The sequence below is a fragment of the Xyrauchen texanus genome, chromosome 9 (assembly GCF_025860055.1).
Source record: "Xyrauchen texanus isolate HMW12.3.18 chromosome 9, RBS_HiC_50CHRs, whole genome shotgun sequence".
Taxonomy (NCBI): domain Eukaryota; kingdom Metazoa; phylum Chordata; class Actinopteri; order Cypriniformes; family Catostomidae; genus Xyrauchen; species Xyrauchen texanus.
In genome coordinates, this window is record NC_068284.1 from 48949175 (window position 1) to 48962381 (window position 13207).

At 43.8% G+C, this 13207-nt stretch overlaps 1 protein-coding gene across 1 annotated transcript in view; it reads left to right on the plus strand.

Moving 5' to 3' along the window:
- The window catches only part of LOC127649125 (midnolin-A-like), a 16191-nt gene extending 4235 nt beyond the window's left edge, over nucleotides 1-11956 (plus strand). Inside the window, exons 4-7 of the mRNA XM_052134084.1 lie at nucleotides 4925-5194; nucleotides 5366-5456; nucleotides 5538-5768; nucleotides 9103-11956. Of these exons, the coding sequence (XP_051990044.1) occupies nucleotides 4925-5194; nucleotides 5366-5456; nucleotides 5538-5768; nucleotides 9103-9365 (855 nt within the window). The 3' untranslated portion in view covers nucleotides 9366-11956. The remainder of the gene's footprint in view (nucleotides 1-4924; nucleotides 5195-5365; nucleotides 5457-5537; nucleotides 5769-9102) is intronic.
- Nucleotides 11957-13207: the final 1251 nt, after the last annotated feature.

A 13207-nucleotide genomic window follows, 5' to 3' on the forward strand; every position in this document is an offset into this window, starting at 1 on the left:
CCCCCTTAGTTACTACATCGCCAAATCTCTGAAACTGCATTCATGATGGTGTTCAGCTGGACACACTCTGACCTGATTACTGTCAGCCCTGTTCAATCAAATCAACACATAAATACAACTTATTCAAAGACTCTGGGACTCCAAAGAACTCCAGAGAGAGTCATTATCTCCAAACGAAGAACACTTGACACAGTAGTGAACCATCCCAGAAGTGGCCGTCCTGCCAATATTCGTCCAGGAGCACAGCGACGACTCATCCAGGATGTCACAGAAAATCCAAGGTCATCAGTCCGTGAGTTGAAGCTCAAGCGCAACTGGATTATTCAGCAAGACAATGATCCAAAGCACAGGAGTAAGTCCACCTCTGAAGGACTCAAAAGAAGCCAAATTAAAGTTTTGGAGTGGCCTAGTCGAAGTCCTTGAACCCGATTGAGATGCTGTGGCAGGACATTAAACGGGCAGTTCATGCTCGAACCCTCCAGTGTGTCTGAACTAAAGCAGTTCTGTGCAGAAGAGCGGGACAGAACCCCCACAGTGTTGTGAAAGTCAGATCTCCAGTTATCAGACGCGTTTGATGCAGCTGAAGGCAAGATTGAGGGGGCAGTTAGTTTTTCACATGGGTCATGTAGGTGTTGGATAACATGAGTGCGTTCTTAAATAAAAATAAATATTTTGTATTTTGTGTTTATTCAGGTTGCCTTTGTTTTATCTTGTATCTCCTTTGAAGATATAAAACAATTTATTATGAAAAATACACAAAAACAGAAGGAATAAGGAGGGGTGAATACTTTTTCACAGCACTATATATATATATATATAGTGTGTGTGTGTACAGAATATCAGTGTGTGTGTACAGTGCGTTTGTGTGTGTGTGAGTGATTTTGTGTGTGTGTGTGTGTGTGAGTGCGTGCGTGTGTGTGTGTGTGAGTGCGTGTGTGTGTGTGATTTGTGTGTGTGTGTGTGCATGTGCGTGCAGGTGTGTGTGCGTACGTTTGTTTGTGAGTGATTTGTGTGTGTGTGTGTGTGTGAGTGTGTGCGTTTGAGTGCGTGTGTGTGTGTGAGTGAGTGTGTGCATGTGTGTGTGTGAGTGTGTGCGTTTGAGTGCGTGTGTGTGTGTGTGAGTGAGTATGTGTGTGTGTGAGTGCGTGCGTGCGTGAGTGTGTGTGAGTGCATGTGTGTGTGTGTGTGAGTGAGTGCGTGCATGTGTGTGTGTGTGTGTGTGTGTGCGTGCGTGTGAGTGAGTGCGTGTGTGTGTGTGTGAGTGAGTGCGTGCATGTGTGTGTGTGTGTGTGTGAGTGAGTGCGTGCATGTGTGTGTGTGTGTGTGTGTGTGTGTGTGTGAGTGAGTGCGTGCATGTGTGTGTGTGTGTGTGTGTGTGTGTGTGTGTGTGTGTGTGTGTGAGTGCGTGCATGTGTGTGTGTGGTGTGTGCTCCGCCCACCAGCGGATCTGTGTGTCATTTTTTGCTTTATATGTGTGTGTGTGTGTGTGTGTGTGTGTGTGTGTGTGTGTGTGGTTAGAGAGAAACACTTTCCTAGAACAGACTGGTGTAGGACTGGATCTGAAGTCTCTTTGTTAAAAAAAGGTTAAAATATATAGAATTTGTTTACTGTAATAAAAATGTAACAGTTGTTTTCTGTTGTTTGGGTGAAATATGAGATTGTGTCGTCAGGACAGTGGGGAACACTGTTGCACCCCCGACTGAACCGTGTGTGACGCAAATGTGCAGCAGATGCCAAACTTACTTAACGTGAACTCTGGCATTAACGTAAATGTGTGTGTGTGTGTGTGTGTGTGTGGAGTTGCCAGTTATAAGATGTGGTTGGAGGTATTTTTAACCCGGAAATCCTGCAGTGTGTGTGTGTGTGTGTGTGTGTGTGTGTGTGTGTGTGTGTGTGTGTGTGTGTGTGTGAGAGTGTGTGTGAGTGTGTGTGTGTGTGTGTGTGTGTGTGTGAGAGAGTGTGTGTGTGTGTGTGTGTGTGTGTGTGTGTGTGTGTTCAGTATTCGCGAGTTTCTGCAGGCGTCTGTGTTTAGTATCTATTGTGTGCTTTGTCTTGTAATGCGTTTCCTCTTGAAGTCGTCATATCTTTCTCTGTGTGTGTTTGTGTGCGTGGGTGCATGTCTGCTTCAGGAAGTTTGTGTTTGTCAGACCGTGTCTTCTCTCTCTTTCTGTCTCTGTGTGTGTGTGAATATGCAGAAGTGGAGATGAGAGAGGAAGATCACCAGTTCTCACACAAACATGTTGATCTACATTTATGATACTGTTCACTGTTTCTGCTAACCGAAGAATCTAAAACCATCTCCTATCAATAGTGTACATCAACAGACAGGAGAGATGTTTGGTGTGACACGTGTAGTCGGTAGAGATCTTATATAAACAGGGTGAACATCAGTGTCCTGTGATCTGTAGAGAGATGTCGGTTCAGTTGAACACTCGGCAGCCGGTTGCATCGTGATCTCTCCGGTCTTTATTTGTGGCCTGTCATTGTGAGTGAAGTGGTGAACATCGTGACTGGCGTGTTCCTGACAGTGTGACAGAGGGAGGGGTGTTACATACAATGATCGTTCCATTATCAAAGCCACATCACTGGAATGAGCTCATTCCCATCCAGTTGACTTGCACAGCCAGAATGTTGACTTACAGACCTGAAGCTCGACATACTCCTCTTACTTTCCCTTTCTCGTGTTTTCCTCACGACAGGTTGTGTTCGGTCTGTGTTGGTGAAACTCTTTGCTTCCATATTTCCACAGTTCATACTAACCATCTGCGACATGTTGTTGAGCACTTGATTTCTGGTTCTGCATCGACACATCGAGCTGTTTTGAAATCTTTTTGTCCCAAAATCCCGCTCCTCATAACCGAACACTTTAAGGGAATATTCCATGTGCAATACAATTAAGCTCATTAAAATACTGTTTCAAAAGTATCGACACAAGACATGAACAATATGTGTGTGAACATGATTTTACTGCCATATAACCACTTATTAACCACATCTGTGTGAAGTTATTGAACTTTGTTACCATGACGACGTAACGCAGGTAAAGCCTGTAATCTGGTAAATCTCAAATTTTATCCCTAAAATCATGATATAACAGTGTTCATGTCATACGTTACTTACTTTTGAAACTGAATTTAAGCAAGGTTATTTTAGTTTGGGATTTTAAATGTACAGTGGCAAGAAAAAGTATGTGACCCCTTTGGAATTAGCTGGTTTTCTGCATGAATTGGTTATTAAATGTGATCTCACTTTCGTTATTGATAATATTCATCCACATATTTATCCTCAATTCAAAGCATATTTAGTTTTTTTGATTAATCAACAAGTGTTCTAAATTGAAGCGAGAGCATGCGAAGACAAGTGCGACTACATCCACAGTATTCCTGGGCATTCTAATTGCCGTTTTGTGTTTCTGGTCTCGAGACGACGTAAAAACTACCGTAACGAGCGATTCAGATGGAGAACATCCACCATTTAAGTGTTATCTGGAGTACACATGAATGTCATAACAGCTCAGAATAATGAATGATACCAACAAAACTCACCTCGGAATGAGGCACACATGTAATACCTTAAACATTACATTACCCGCTAAGAATGAACGCTGATGCGAGTGAAAACAGTGGACTCGTGAGTGCATGAGATTGTGTGTGTGCGTGCGCGAGAGTGCGCGTGTGAGAATGTGCATGAGTGTGTGCGTGTGTGTGCGTGCGTGTGTGTGTGTGCGCGTGAGTGCGTGCGTGCGTGAGTGAGAGTGTGTGCGAGTGTGTGTGTGTGCATGAGTGAGAGTGTGTGTGTGTGCATGAGTGAGAGTACGTGAGAGTGTGTGTGTGTGCATGAGTGAGAGTACGTGAGAGTGTGTGTGTGTGCATGAGTGAGAGTACGTGAGAGTGTGTGCGAGTGTGTGTGTGTGTGCATGAGTGAGAGTGTGTGTGTGTGTGTGTGTGCGCGTGAGTGCGTGCGTGCGTGAGTGAGAGTGTGTGCGAGTGTGTGTGTGTGTGCATGAGTGAGAGTGTGTGTGTGTGCATGAGTGAGAGTACGTGAGAGTGTGTGCGAGTGTGTGTGTGTGTGTGTGCATGAGTGAGATTGTGTGTGTGTGCATGCATGAGTGAGAGCGTGTGCATGTGTGTGTGTGTGTGTGTGTGAGTGAGAGTGTGTGTATGTGTACGTGAGTGAGAGTGTGTGTGTGTGTGTGCATGCATGAGTGAGAGCATGTGTGTGTGTGCATGAGTGAGAGTGTGTGTGTGTGTGTGTGTGCATGAGTGAGAGTGTGTGTGCATGAGTGAGTGTGTGTGTGCATGCATGAGTGAGAGCGTGTGTGTGTGCATGTGTGTGTGTGTGTGTGTGTTTGTGTGTGTGTGTGAGTGAGAGTGTGTGTGTGTGTGTGTGTGTGAGTGTGCGTGCGTGCGTGTGTGTGTGCGCGTGAGTGCATGCGTGAGTGTGTGTGCGTGTGTGCGTGCGTGCGTGCATGAGTGAGAGTGTGTGTGCGTGCGTGCGTGCATGCGTGCGTGTGTGTGTGTGTGTGTGTGTGTACAGGAAACACCTTTTAAAAGTTTAGTCATATTGGATCTAACATGCATGTTGTGGCTTTTGATGTTTGGATGAGTTTTGCTCTTCATGACGATGACACTGAAGGATTGATGTTGCTCGTGGGAAATAATGTGAGACACTGTCTTCTGGAGCGCTCACGGATGCATAATTCCAATTTTATCTGTAAAGAAATTCATGAAGTCATCGTAATGTCTGGTTCTGTTGAGGCTTGGATTGTTGTGGTTATTCTCTGTGAGTTTGCTATAATATCCTCCATGTGCCGGGCTTTTCTCTTTAATATAATGAAGTCCACAGCTTAACTCACAGGACATTGATTAATAATATTTCTCAGCTTGTAAGTTGCATTAACATCTGTCTGTCATCTCGTCTCCAGGTCAGTGATTTCCTGTCGGGGCGGTGCCCTCTGACCCTTGCCCTGCAAGTGGGGGATCACATGATGTTTGTTCAACTGCAGCTGTCGGCTCAGCAGTCGCAGCATCGCACGCCGTCCGTCTCTAGAGGTCCATCACCTGCAGATCAACTCTCACCCTGCAGCTCAACAGACTCACCACAGAGAGACCAGACCCACCCAGCCCCTCCCACACCTCCCTGCAGCCACGCCCACAGTGACAATAGTGCCACGCCCACCACAGGCTGCCTTCAGGTGACACAAACTTCAAAATCTTCAGTGCTGCTTTGAAAGTTTAACCTTTCAAACTGTGCATTGCACACACTTCATTTACCCCAAAATAACGTGTGTGTGTGTGTGTGTGTGTGTGTGTGTGTGTGTGTGTGTGTGTGTGTGTGTGTGTGTGTGTGTGTGTGTGTGTTTTAGGCTGAAGGCAGCGATCAGAGTCTCAAACCGGGTGCGATCATCGAGAGTCTGGTGAATCACGCACCAGGAGTTTTCTCCGGAACATTCTCCGGTAACTGCTCACCTCAGACTGCTGTCAGCTGAACAATGTGCTGTCATTATTACCTTTACCTCATGTTTACCTCCTCCACAGGTACTTTAAACCCGAGCTGTCAGGACGGCAGTGGGCATCCTCGCCGTGACATCACCACTATCCTGCAGATTTTGAACGATCTCTTGAGTGCCACGCGGCATTACTCGAGCACCCCACCGACCATCACACACCTGCGGTGCCAGACTCCATGCCCACCGGCCTCACCCTGTTCTCCTCCACCCTCACCTACCTCAGACAGACCGCTGCACATGCACCTGCGCAGACCGTCAGGTGAGTCAAAGCACTGTGTGTGTGTGTGTGTGTGTGTGTGTGTGTGTGTGTGTTTGATGATTCACAGACCATGCTGTAATAAAGCGCTCAAGGTTGTAATATTTAGTGCATATAGTTGCTGTTGTTACACAGCGGAGAGACACACATATATATAATATATATATATATATATATATATTTATATATACATAAATAACACATTTTATTAATAAAATTCATCAATTAATACCCAGATTAAACTAGACATAAGAGAAAAAGGAATCATACCAAGTGTACAGTTGGATCGGGAGTCTGGGTATCTCAGCGAGTATTGACGCTGACTATCACACCTGGAGTCGTGAGTTTGAATTCAGGGCGTGCTGAGTGACTCCAGCCAGGTCTCCTTAGCAACCAAATTGGCCCGGTTGCTAGGGAGGGTAGAGTCACATGGGGTAACCAAATTGGGCCGGTTGCTAGGGAGGGTAGAGTCACACGGGGCAACCAAATTGGGCCGGTTGCTAGGGAGGGTAGAGTCACATGGGGTAACCAAATTGGCCCGGTTGCTAGGGAGGGTAGAGTCACATGGGGTAACCAAATTGGGCCGGTTGCTAGGGAGGGTAGAGTCACATGGGGTAACCAAATTGGCCCAGTTGCTAGGGAGGGTAGAGTCACATGGGGTAACCAAATTGGCCCGGTTGCTAGGGAGGGTAGAGTCACATGGGGCAACCAAATTGGCCCGGTTGCAAGGGAGGGTAGAGTCACATGGGGTAACCAAATTGGCCCGGTTGCTAGGGAGGGTAGTTTCACATTCGGTAACCAAATTGGGCCGGTTGCTAGGGAGGGTAGTGTCACATGCAGTAACCAAATTGGGCCGGTTGCTAGGGAGGGTAGAGTCACACGGGGCAACCAAATTGGGCCGGTTGCTAGGGAGGGTAGAGTCACATGGGGTAACCAAATTGGCCCGGTTGCTAGGGAGGGTAGAGTCACATGGGGTAACCAAATTGGGCCGGTTGCTAGGGAGGGTAGAGTCACATGGGGTAACCAAATTGGCCCGGTTGCTAGGGAGGGTAGAGTCACATGGGGTAACCAAATTGGCCCGGTTGCTAGGGAGGGTAGAGTCACATGGGGCAACCAAATTGGCCCGGTTGCAAGGGAGGGTAGAGTCACATGGGGTAACCAAATTGGCCCGGTTGCTAGGGAGGGTAGTTTCACATTCGGTAACCAAATTGGGCCGGTTGCTAGGGAGGGTAGTGTCACATGCAGTAACCAAATTGGGCCGGTTGCTAGGGAGGGTAGAGTCACACGGGGCAACCAAATTGGGCCGGTTGCTAGGGAGGGTAGAGTCACATGGGGTAACCAAATTGGGCCGGTTGCTAGGGAGGGTAGAGTCACATGGGGTAACCAAATTGGCCTGGTTGCTAGGGAGGGTAGAGTCACATGGGGTAACCAAATTGGCCCGGTTGCTAGGGAGGGTAGAGTCACATGGGGCAACCAAATTGGCCCGGTTGCAAGGGAGGGTAGAGTCACATGGGGTAAACAATTTGGCCCGGTTGCTAGGGAGAGTAGAGTCACATGGGGTAACCAAATTGGCCCGGTTGCTAGGGAGGGTAGAGCCACATGGGGTAACCAAATTGGCCCGGTTGCTAGGGAGGGTAGAGTCACATGGGGTAACCAAATTGGCCCGGTTGCTAGGGAGGGTAGAGTCACATGGGGTAACCAAATTGGTCCGGTTGCAAGGGAGGGTAGAGTCACATGGGGTAACCAAATTGGCCGGTTGCTAGGGAGGGTAGAGTCACATGGGGTAACCAAATTGGCCCGGTTGCTAGGGAGGGTAGAGTCACATGGGGTAACTAAATTGGCCCGGTTGCTAGGGAGGGTAGAGTCACATGGGGTAACCAAATTGGGCCGGTTGCTAGGGAGGGTAGAGTCACATGGGGTAACCAAATTGGTCGGTTGCTAGGGAGGGTAGAGTCACATGGGATAACCAAATTGGCCGGTTGCTAGGGAGGGTAGAGTCACATGGGGTAACCAAATTGGCCCGGTTGCTAGGGAGGGTAGAGTCACATGGGGTAACCAAATTGGCCTGGTTGCTAGGGAGGGTAGAGTCACATGGGGTAACCAAATTGGCCCGGTTGCTAGGGAGGGTAGTTTCACATTCGGTAACCAAATTGGGCCGGTTGCTAGGGAGGGTAGTGTCACATGGGGTAACCTCCTCGTGGTCACTATAATGTGGTTCTCGCTCTCGGTGGGGCGTGTGGTGAGTTGTGCGTGGATGCTGCGGAGAATAGCGTGAAGCCTCCACATGCGCTACGTCTCCACGGAAACACTCTCAACAAGTCATGTGATAAGACAAACTCCGCTGTGATCACTGCCATGTTGTTTGGTCACATGACTCCGTATGGTGAAAGTTTAACTCTTAAAGTCATCTGAACTGGGATCAGTCGATTTAAATGAAATTATGCGTACCCTATAGCGAAGCCAAACCGTAATGCCCACGCATGTGTACGAGGGGTCGCATGAGGTTATATTATAATTTATAAATTATTAATTATTTGATTGTATATTGTATGTAATTTTTATAATTTAATACATTGTTCTATATTATCATTTATTATATACTTCTATATTTATTTGTACATATAAATGTATATTTAAAATGTATTATATAACATTTATATTATATGATAAATGATGTATTAATATATGTATTATTATTTCATTATATATAATTATTTAAATATTTAATACATTATTATTTGTATTCAGGACTGCTGATTTCTCATAATCTCTACAAGCTGTAGAAACACTAGATTTACCTGTAATGAGAATATTTGGGGTGGAAAACAATGTGTCAATGGAAATAAAACATGCAAAATATCATTTATTTATTTATATTTTGGGGTGAAGTATGAGCCAGACATGTTCTTGAGATTATTTGTTCAAATAATCTCATTCTTGTCATTTCTGCACGTCACACTAATCTGCAGTTTCTCGTAAAAACAAACCTGTCATCAGATGATTACATCAGACGAACACGTTCACACAGATCACAGATCAGCTGCATGTGTCACTCAACAGTCATGTAATATTCACCTTTTGTTCCACAGATGCCAATCATCAGAGAACTGTCTGTCACTATGTTCGGTATAAGGCCACATGTGAAGTGTATACTGCAGAAATAGTGCGTGTAGTATGCTAGTATGCTAGTATGCTAGTGCAAACACAGCCAGTGTCTGAGGTGAACTCATGAGTCTGAGATCACTTCAGCTTTAAACACAACTGCAAGTGATTTAGTTTGATGTTATATCATATTGATGGTTCTCTCTCTCTCTCTGTCTCTCTCCGTATGGGTCAGGCGAGCGTTTGCGGCGGACGGAAAACAAAGCCACTCGCTGTAAAGTGCAACAGCTGCAACTCTTACTGCAACAGCGACGACTGCGACGGAAAGCCAAGAGGGACACGCGTGGGCCATACCACTGGTCGGCCAATCGCAAGGCCGCACGTAGTCATAGCAACGGCAGTCTGTCCAGCGACGGGTCCTTGGATCTGGACTTTCAAGAGCCGGTCTGGAAACCCGACATGCAGGCGGACATGAGCTCGGAGTTTGTTGTGGCTTGAGTTGATCGGATGAAGGACGAGATGACGGTCAGCTGGAATAAACAATAAAGACATCGGTGGAAATGTCGTGTTGTAACGCTGCTTGAACAGGATCAGGGGCATTAATGACATTCTGTGGACTCAACTGTGAAACACTTGGACTGTTTTTATTCACGTCACTTCAGGAACTGGCTGTTATAGCATCACTTGTTATAACATAGTCCAGTAGAAATATCTCAACATCCTTAAAACAAGATAGACGAGAAGCAAAAGTGTATAAGAGAGAAATACTTGTTTTCAGAGAATGTAACATAGTTTCGTTTGTTAGCGTACATCTTACATCATTAGTGAGATTTATGCTTAACATAAAGGAATATTCCGGGCTGAGTTAAGCTCAATCGACAGCATTTGTGTCATGTTCAGTACCACAAAAATTAATTTAGACTCGTCCCTGCTTTTATTTAACCCCTTATAGTCTGGGGCATTTTTGGGCTGCCGTCCTCAAATTTACACAGTTACATTTAAAAGCTCACCATTCACACATACTGTGGGATAATTACAAAAAAATTGTCTAATTTTTCAAATAAAATAAAAAAGATTCCAATTGATTATAAACAATATTGTTTTTAAAAATCTTTTGATAAAAAAAAAATGATTATCCTAACTTTGTAAACAACTCCCTTCAAATAGTCTTACTTTATTCCACTAGGTGGCAGTAAACACTAGAATCTCTATCACATTCCATCACAATATACAGATGTGAACTGTAGGGGGCGCTCTAACACATTCAGTCTAATGTTCAGTTCAAGCAACACCCTCAATATTTCATTGAATATCTCGGCCTCTGAGTGGACTACAAGCTCAATCTAGGTGTCATTAGAAAGCTGAGATCCTCCCCTTTGTCATGATATATCATTTTATCATCAATAGTCAAAAACATATTTTCTGATGATTTGTTTAGACTGCATATTTTGTTCTGACATCTAAAATATAACATTGGATTAGTCACACAAGCAATCTCACACACAAGTAAACAATGGCTCATATTTTAGAAAACTACCCAAGATAAAAGCAGATATAAAGTTTTTAGTTATTCAAGGTTTACAGCATCAGTTATCTGAGCATAAATGAAACGTTTGTATTTGATGACATACAGAAATCATATTTCACTTTGTGACTCTTTTGTAAATCCTTTGAACTGTGATATTAATGCAACTAAATAATCTATACAGTCACATTCCTGAGAATGAGAGCTTTCATTTGATATATGAACTGTCCATTTATGTGCTATGTTAAGGACTTTTATTTTATATATAATATTTCTACCACATTACCACTTGGGGCGCTAATTTACACCGCGAATATTTTGAGGCCTTATTTAGTTATTTAAAGTACCATACATGGAGAAGTGATGATTATCTCTAGAAAGTTCAGATTCTAATCTTTCAAATGACACCTCATATGCCTGACTTATGTATACAGAGACTTTAACGCTTTAAGCGCAATCTTTTTCCATAAAATAGCGCCGCCCTATAGAGTTTAAGGGGTTAAAAAAGCACAAATGTGTGTTCCAGTGAGACACTTCCAATGGAAGTCAATGGGGTTTAATCTGTTTCAAAAGTATAAACACAAGACATAAACAATATGTGTGTTAACATGATTTTACTGTCATTAAATCACTTATTAACCACATCTGTGTGAAGATATAGACAATTTACAACTTTGTTGCCATGACGACTGTATAAATGATGATTTAATCAACTTTACGGCTCAAATAACACACAAGTTTTAACAGAAGAATTAATGCAAGTGCTTTTATAAAATTATAAACATCACATTTCTGACTTTAAACCCTGTAATAATGGCCCCCATTGACTTCCATTGTACATGTGTCACTGGAACACACATTTGTGCTTATTAAAGAAAACGAGGGACGAGTCAAAATACGTTTTTATTGTAATCAACTGACACAAATACTGTTGATTGAACTGAACTTGTATTGAACCCGAAATATTCCTGTAATTCAAGGTATTAAGTTCATACATGTTTTATTTAGATATTTTTACTGGATGATACGAATGAATCAAAGAAATGATTTTTTGCAGGTAAGTGTTTATACACTGTTTAAAATATTCTCTGTATACTTGTTACAGAATGCAGTATGTAGCATTATCACGTCAGTTTTGCGCGGTACGAGCATTCAAAGTGCCGTCTGAGATGTGATCAGCAAAATATTAAACACAAACAATAAACATTGTTGTATTCGCTGTTTCAGACGGTGAATCTGAAAACACACGGCAAACTTAAGACTGTTTCATGAACGCATCATATAGAACACAAACGGGATTCAAAACTAGAGAAGTTGTTTATCGTCATGTTGCTCCATATAAAGGAACATCAGTCGAAAAAGATCTTCAGATTCAATGTAGCACGATCACACAACTGTTCATTTACAACGTTATCTGTTTTTATGTGTGTGTGTGTGTGCTTTTTTTATGTCACATGTTTGAGAGTTTTGTACATGTAAACTAGTGTTAAAAAATAAAAAACATGTAACTGAATGGTATTTTTTCATAAGCAATACATTTTACTGTGCGATAAGCTTTAAACAATTAGTTTGTCTTTTTGTACCTTCAGTTCAGTTGTTGTCCACATGCGTGGACATTACGTTTTGGCTTCACTATAGGCTATGCATAATTTAATTTCATTTAAACTGACTGATCTCAGTTCAGGAGACTCTGTGCTGTCATTAAAGGGTTAAAGTCATGTGACCGAACAACATGGCGCTGATCACAGCGGAGCTTATCTTTGGGAGAAACGCCGACAAAACTACATCTGGTAAGAAACTGAATTCAGTTTTTACACTGAAACCTGTTTGAGTCAAAAGAATAGAGTCTCTAGTTTCATCTGATATGCCATTTTAAACATTTGAGCGATATATCGTGAAACGCCGCTCTGTTAAACACATAATACTATACGAAAGTAATATAAAAATGACTAGAAAAGATTTATGATACTGTAAATCACTTTCACGAATCAGCCCCCAAATGTACTCCTCATACTTCAAGGTGTCCAGTGAGGTCTTGATGCTGTTGTGATCCTCTTTGAGGTGCCCGACTGTGCCAGGGGATGAGACGGGTACGTGTTACCATTATGGAGCAGCACGGCTTTGAGGCTCCTGGATGAGTGCTCAATGAAGAGGCGACACTCATTCTGGTTACAGGCGATTCCGATTGCCTCGAACAGACCGGTCACATTGTGGCAGAAGCAGTGCCCATCTTGACGGGTGAAGAGGCTGGACAAAGGTTTGGTGATGCTTCCTCTGATCTGTGACTTGCACACTTTCACCCAACAAGTTCCACTGCTTGAGCCGAGACCTCAAACGCTCGGCATTGGACTTGGCGAGACCAAGATCTCTGATCAAGTCGTTGAGGTGTATTGGTTGGGGTGGTATGGGTTCCTCTCCTCAGCTCCACCTCTGAATCGGTCATCTGGATCTACAATGTCTTCCTCGCTCTCTGACTCGCTGCTCTCTTCTTAAGACGGCTGCTCTCTCTCTGGAGGAGTGGGTACGGGGAGCTCATGGCAGTGTGGGGCATGGATGAAGGAAGGTCCGGTGCATTCTTGCCAGTCTGATGTTTGGAAGGGTCCACCATGCAGAAGTAGCAGTTGCTTGAGTGGTCAGCGGGTTCCTGCCATATTCTTGGGATAGCGACCCTCATGTCTCTCTTTTCTCCTCTGTACCATCCTACAAAAATACATTTCACTCGTGACTAACGTGTGAGAGATTCTCAAACATTTTTCATATATGATATATTTTTTCAATAACATTGAAAGTTGTAAAACGTTGAAAAAATGTTTAC